A 7,430-nucleotide genomic window follows, 5' to 3' on the forward strand; every position below is an offset into this window, starting at 1 on the left:
AAGTGCACATCCTTCCTAAGCATGTCCATTACTGTCTGCCAGGTACATACTAAAATCACCTGATGGTGGAGAACCCCTTTAAGATCAAGGAGTTCTTTCACTTTTGAAACATTTCTTGGCACATTTTTGGGTGGTTTTCAGCCCTTAAACAACTGGTTTGCAAATGCAAATTGCATGTTCCCTTACGTCCTAACCAGCAGCACAAGTGGGGTGTTCTGCCCCTGTGAAGCTGGCAGGACGGTAGAATTTTTAATTCCGCCCAAGTAATTAAAGACTTAATTAGACCCCCATATAAGGCCTCCTCCCCTAGGCCACATTGCTTTATTTCTGTCCTGTGCAGGACAGCAGGATGGTGCAGGCTCTGGCTTTTTTAACAGACCCTGCATGGATTCCCTTTCCCCCCTCTTTTTTATGTGGGGAAGGGGTTGTTTTATATAGGTTTGCAGCTTGCTGCTTTCCCCCCTTATTTTCTGTCAGCTTGGACAGCGTTCTGCGCTATCCAGGCTGACATTATACCCTTGACTGTCTCTATGACCCTGGGCTCCGGTCCGGGCTCGTGGACGCAGTTATGAGTCCGGGATTCCGGTGATCCCCCTGCTTACTCTGGCAGACCGCCCTTACCTTTTTTTCACATTGCTGTCTCGCTGCTGTGTCGCTCCGGTCCTCTGCTGAGTGCGGGGCCGCGGACCGGAAGTGCGTCATCTGACGACTTCCGGTCCGGCTTCGGAGCCTCCTGCGCTGTTTGCGCAAGTTTTAGTAAGAATTTTAGTTAGATATTCTAGATAACTGCCCCTTCCAGGGTAGGGAAGGGGCTCGAAGTAAAAGCCATTACTTTTGGATCGATTTTAAAAAAATCGATCTCCTAGGTACTTTTACTTCCTGGAGGGGCAGGGCTTATTTTAAATTTGCCGCCCTCTCCCCTATTTAAGGCAGCACTGGCTTTCATTTGGCCTCTTGCTGCCTTTCTAGCTTGACTACACTTAGTGTGGTTCCTGCTTTTTTTGGTTTTGTAAAGAGCGTGTCTATTTGTCAATAGGTACACTTTTTCCGCTTGCGCTGCAACGGTAACTGATCTGGTCTCTTTCTTACCTATTGTTCTTATTTCCAGAACTATGTCCACTCCTCCGTCGAGTGATCCACATTCTGGTGGTCGCAAAACCGCTTCAAAGAAGCGCCATCTAACTTGCGCTGACTGCGGTACACCGTTGCCTGATTCATATGAATATAACAGGTGTCCTGGATGTCGTCCACCTGCTAATCCGGTTGAACCTACAGTCCAGGACATGTTCATCTGGATGAGGGAATTCATGGGGAATTCCATCAACGAGATCAAAAATTCCCTCGCTCCTAAGAGGCCTAGGTCCGAGTCTGGTCCTCCTTCTGTGGTGGAAGATTCCGTTATGTCCGTGGGCGATCAGTTGGAACAGTCAGTAGAGGAAGTAATCTCTCCGCCTCTTTTTCCTGCGGAAAAGACACAGAGATTACTTAGATCCATCCGATCAAGGGATCAGGATGTTGATCAAGGGGAAGCCCCAACATCCACCTCTAGAGGACCATTGGTTTTCAAAGTGGATGACACACTTAGGAAGCTGATGAAAGCCAAGTGGAAGCACCCAGACAAGCCTCCTGTTGTCACCCGGAGGTTCAAGCTAATGTATCCGCTATCAGAAGCTGAATCGGATTCCTGGGTTCCACCGCCAAAAGTGGATATGGCAGTTAACAAGCTGTCATGTCCAGTCGGACAACACCACTGTGGTGGCTTACATCAACAGACAGGGTGGCACAAAGTCCCAAGTGCTCCTCAAGGAGACCGGCCTTATTCTCTCTTGGGCAGAGCTGAATCTAACCCACCTTTCTGCAGTCCACATCAAGGGGGATCTCAACATAGTGGCAGATCGTCTAAGTCGCGGGCTTCCAGTCCAAGGGGAATGGTCCCTGAACGAGCACATCTTCAAGAAGATAACCCTAAGGTGGGGTATGCCAGAGATAGATCTCATGGCAACTCGTCTGAACTCCAAGGTGAACAAGTTTTGCTCTCTCTACAAAGAGGACAACCCAGTGGCGATAGACGCTCTGTCCATTCCATGGAGATTCAGGCTGGCCTAAATATTCCCTCCCCTTTCCATGATACCGAAGGTATTGATGAAAGTCAGGCAAGACCAGACCTCAGTGATTGCCATCATACCATTCTGGTCCAAGAGGTCCTGGTTCACCCAGCTCATGAGGATGAGTCAGGGGTGTTATTGGAGGCTTCCCCACATGCAGAACCTTGTGTCTCACAACACAGGCTCCTGCCTAGATCTGAGGAGACTCAATCTGACAGCCTGGAGATTGACAGGACCCTACTAGGTAGTGGGCTTCCTGTGGAGGTCTTGAGAACTATTGCACACTCTAGAGCAGAGTCTACAAACAAGGTCTATTCTAGGATAAAGAAAAATTTCCTTCAATGGTGTGCTACGAAAGAGGTAGTAACCTCAGATCCTCCTCTTTCTGCAATACTACGATTTCTTCAGGATGGCCTTGACAAGGGTCTTAGCTTCATCCACTCTAAAGGTACAAGTCTCAGCACTCTCTGCCTTTTTAGGTAGATCTTTATCACAAGAGTCCCTAATCAAAAGATTCCTTAGGGGAGCTGAAAGACTTAAACCTACAGTTCTCAGACCCATTCCAAACTAGTGAGTCAGGTCTCGGCCGCATTGCAAGCTGGGGAAAAATCTAAAACAACAGTCATTTTGTATACTGGTAAAAATAAATATTGGGGTGAAAATCACAGAAGAATTGTGATAAAAACGTCACACACAGGTACAGACACTACATTATGAACTACACTAACTTTACAGCCCCTGTAGCATAGTTAAATAAAAAAAATTCCTGGAATACCCCTTTAACCCCTTAAGGGTGCGGTGGTACTTAACGCACCAGGACGTACATTTACGTCCTGTGTATAACCGCGGGCATCGGAGCGATGCCCGCGTCATGCGCGGCTGATCCCGGCTGCTGATCACAGCCAGGGACCCGCCGGCAATGGCCGACGCCCGCGATCTCGCGGGCGACCGCCATTAACCCCTCAGGTGCCAGGATCAATACAGATCCCGGCATCTGCGGCAGTGCGCGATTTGAATGAATGATCGGATCGCCCGCAGCGCTGCTGCGGGGATCCGATCATTCAGAACGCCGCACGGAGGTCCCCTCACCTTCCGGCTCCCGGCGTCTTCTGCTCTGGTCTGTGATCGAGCAGACCAGAACAGAAGATAGCCGATAACACTGATCTGTTCTATGTCCTATACATAGAACAGATCAGTATTAGCAATCATGGTATTGCTATGAATAGTCCCCTATGGGGACTATTCAAGTGTAAAAAAAAATGTACAAAAATGTAAAAGTAAAAGTACAAAAAAAAAGTGAAAAATCCCCTCCCCCAATAAAAAAGTAAAACGTCCGTTTTTTCCTATTTTACCCCCAAAAAGCGTAAAAAATAAATTTTATAGACATATTTGGTATCGCCGCGTGCGTAAATGTCCGAACTATTAAAATAAAATGTTAATGATCCCGTAAGGTGAACGGCGTGAACGAAAAAAAAAAGTCCAAAATTGCTACTTTTTTAATACATTTTATTAAAAAAAATTATAAAAAATGTATTAAAAGTTTTTTATATGCAAATGTGGTATAAAAAAAGTAAAGATCATGGCGCAAAAAATTAGCCCGCATACCGCCGCTTATACGGAAAAAAGTTAGAGGTCATCAAAATAAAGGGATTATAAACGTACTAATTTGGTTAAAAAGTTTGTGATTTTTTTTAAGCGCAACAATAATAGAAAAGTATGTCATAATGGGTATCATTTTAATCGTATTGACCCTCAGAATAAAGAACACACGTCATTTTTACCATAAATTGTACGGCGTGAAAACGAAACCTTCCAAAATTAGAAAAATTGCGTTTTTCTTTTTAATTTCCCCACAAAAATAGTGTTTTTTGGTTGCGCCATACATTTTATGATATAATGAGTTATGTCATTACAAAGGACAACTGGTCGCGCAAAAAACAAGCCCTCATACTAGTCTGTGGATGAAAATATAAAAGAGTTATGATTTTTAGAAGGCGAGGAGGAAAAAATGAAAACGTAAAAATTTAATTGTCTGAGTACTTAAGGCCAAAATGGGCTGAGTCCTTAAGGGGTTAATGTTATCGATTGTCACATATGATGGACATAAAGGGCTTATCCCAATAAGCTCAGAGGTCTGTGAGATATCCTGTACAGTGCCAATAAAAAAATATGCCCTCCCCTTCTGAAAATGTTCATATTTTATTAAATTAAATTAGATTGGAAAACATTTTAAAAACAAATCTCGTTCTTCAATTCTAATTTCTGCAACGTTTCCATGTATTTTTTATTACCTAAGTTGTCTTTAATTTATAAATAATATGATGAATCTTACAATATTACATACAGTGGACACCTGAATCTTACAATATTACATACAGTGGACACCTTCAAGACATTATCAAGCAAATGCCCATATATTAGATCATAAAATGAAAATTGATATTAATTGAGTATCGGTCATCAAACCATATTTTCTAAACCTACTCCTAACTAAGCCCCCCCCCCATCCTTAAAAAAAAATTCCGAGCTTAATAAAGCTTTGTATCATACCTTTCCCCTTGCTCATATTGTATGAGCTCCCATCAGGAGAAAATGGGCATTCCCCAGCAGGCACTACGTAACTGAAGCCTGCGAGAGCTGTGTCTCGCCATGCCCCGCACACACTTCCTGAGTTTGGTCTCCTGCCAGGCTCGGAGGAGACCAAACCACCTGTGTGACTTGCGGCAGGGAACAGAACAGAGCCACCTAGTGGCCGTTTTTTCAATCACATTAAAAACCTCTGAAGGTTGAAAATTTTAACAGCAAGTAAATAGCAAAGTGTCCTATAATTACATAAGGAACAATATTTTAAAAGTTTAGTTTGGTGACAGGTACCCTTTAACTGCAACTGACACCCACTGCCTTTAACTTTAACTCTTAAAATCTCCTAGGTCCCTAGGTCAAAAAAATCTGTGGCATCTAGGGGGTTAGAAGGGAGGGGGTGGATGGTGGCTCTGTCCCTGTGGATCCAAATTGTCATTACAGCTAGTTTGTAAGATGGGTAAAATGACAGTACATTGCAGTACATAAGTATACTTAACAAGCAGCCAAATGATCAATGTTCAAGTCCCCTACAAGGACTGAAAAACAGTGGGTCTTGTATGAACCTTTTCAGCTAAATATTACTTTATTTCTTGTACAGATGTTTGTATTAAACAAACCAACAAGCAAAAGCCACAAGGAGTCTTAGAAAAGGTATAAAAATATAAATGTTATTGATATTCCCTTAAAATAGCAACACACAGAGGAAAAACTGAATGTCAAAAGAAAGCAACAACACTGGACAACCTGCACCCAAGATGGTAATCAGAAGGGGGTATAGATGAACAAAAAGTATGCATAAACGATCAGTGAATGCACATATAGATACCCATCTACACTAATACATATAGGCAGTATTGCATAACGTAACTAAATATAGGTAAGGTGCAAGGTAGATACAAGGTGCTATGTGCATATATGATGAGATCCTAACAACCATAAAGTGCATGTAATAATATAAACAAATATCCACAAAAGGACCAAGGTGGTCACTACAGCAGTGCAGGGTCCGGGATGCTGCCACTCCAACACGTGTTTTGGCACACTGACCTTCGTCCAGGGGGTAGAAAAAAGAAAAGAATCACTTCAACATTTCAGGATTCATATTTATTTATTCATATATCTCTCTACTCTTTCTTCCACCCCTCCCAGATGTTATTTAAACTTAATTCTTGTTTCTTATTCCCCTTACAGGATAATAATTCATATTTCATAATTTTATCTACAGTCTTACAATTTTTTACAATTGGATCTTACAATTTTTAAACATTGGGAACTGTCTTGGTATTTCTGATGCCTCCAACTTTTATTTTGGCTTCTATGACTATATTAGGTGTCAGCACCATAACTGGGGTATTTACCAATTCACTCATAATTGTCGTGAATGTCATAGACAAAGTAAAGGGTAAGTGTCTCAGCCCAACGGACCTCATCTTGATCACTATGGGCGCATCCAATATTTTATTTCAGTTTATAATGCTGGCAAATGATTTTATGAGCTTCCTTGATAGTCAGCTCTCTTTTTCTGATGAGATGTATACTCTATTCACTGTCATGTTAAACCTCCCCATCTACTCCAGCTTTTGGTTCACAGTTTGCCTCTCTATCAACTACTACCTGCAGATTGTCATATTCACTGATCCATTTCTCATACGCATCAAGTTTGCAGTCTCCAAACTAATACCACAGCTTCTTGCGGCTTCAGTTTTCATAGCAATAGCTACTGGTTTACCTGCTGCATGGAACTTGTACAGAGATCCTGAAAATGTTAACATTTCAAGCAGTCAGAGCATAGAAATATCTGTTCCTAAACTGAAAATCTCATATCTGCTTCCTTGTAATGTCCTGAGCTGCTCACTTCCATTAGTCCTCGTAGCAATTGCCAATGGATTGATCGTGAGGTCACTTATATCTCACAATTCAGACAGAAATACAAAGGGGGATCTCAGCCAAAGAGCACAAAGTAGATTTCGGGCAGCAAGGACAATAAGTTGCCTAATTATCCTCTATATATCTTTCTATGTATCTGAAATCCTAATGTTTGTGGATGCCTTTTCCCCCAGTAGCCCTGGATTCTGCATCTGTTTGTTTGTAATTTATAGTTACACTCTGGCACAATCAATTGTTCTTATTTTTGGAAGCCCTAAACTAAAACACATTTCTTCACATTTATTCAGTGAAATGTATAGTTTTAAAAGTCAGAAGCCAAAAAAACATTCTGTCGTGTTCATCAGGCTGAAACATAAGCCGAATATTCAACTAGATTAAATTCTTATCGGATAATAAAAAAAATGGAACATGTCATTTTGATAACACAATGGTTAATTTTTAGGAGACATTTCTGTAAAATTATATGTTTAAAATGTTTTATTTTATAAGAAGACTTTTGTGTAATGGGTTCTAAGAAACTATGGCAAAAGTAGCTTTTGGTAAATTTAACAAAAAAGGACAAAATCCTCAAAATCCTCTCAGACAACTGCAAGAGAAAACTGTCCCAGGGGCCAAATAGGCATCAAAGACAGGGAATCAGGTGCAGGGTTTACGCTTAGGCTATATTCACACAATAGACATTCCGCAGTCCCATTGATTTCAATGTGATTCTGCTGCACTGTGCACATGGCGGAAATCCCGATTCCGGAGTCCACAGAAAGAATAGACATGTCTATTCTTTCTGTAGAGTCCATACGGAAATGCATTGCCCTCTGTAGCGCCCCAATGGGTGTAGACCTGCTATGCCACTTACCG

General features: G+C 41.9%; 1 protein-coding gene across 1 annotated transcript; it reads left to right on the forward strand.

Annotated features, from left to right (window-relative positions):
- Positions 1-5,978: 5,978 nt before the first annotated feature.
- On the forward strand, positions 5,979-6,953 carry LOC130368096 (taste receptor type 2 member 40-like). The gene has a single exon (XM_056571424.1). The coding sequence runs from the start codon at positions 5,979-5,981 to the stop codon at positions 6,951-6,953; it is 975 nt and encodes a 324-aa protein (XP_056427399.1).
- The last annotated feature ends 477 nt before the right edge of the window (positions 6,954-7,430 follow it).

The sequence above is a fragment of the Hyla sarda genome, chromosome 1 (genome assembly GCF_029499605.1).
Source record: "Hyla sarda isolate aHylSar1 chromosome 1, aHylSar1.hap1, whole genome shotgun sequence".
Classification (NCBI taxonomy): Eukaryota; Metazoa; Chordata; class Amphibia; order Anura; family Hylidae; genus Hyla; species Hyla sarda.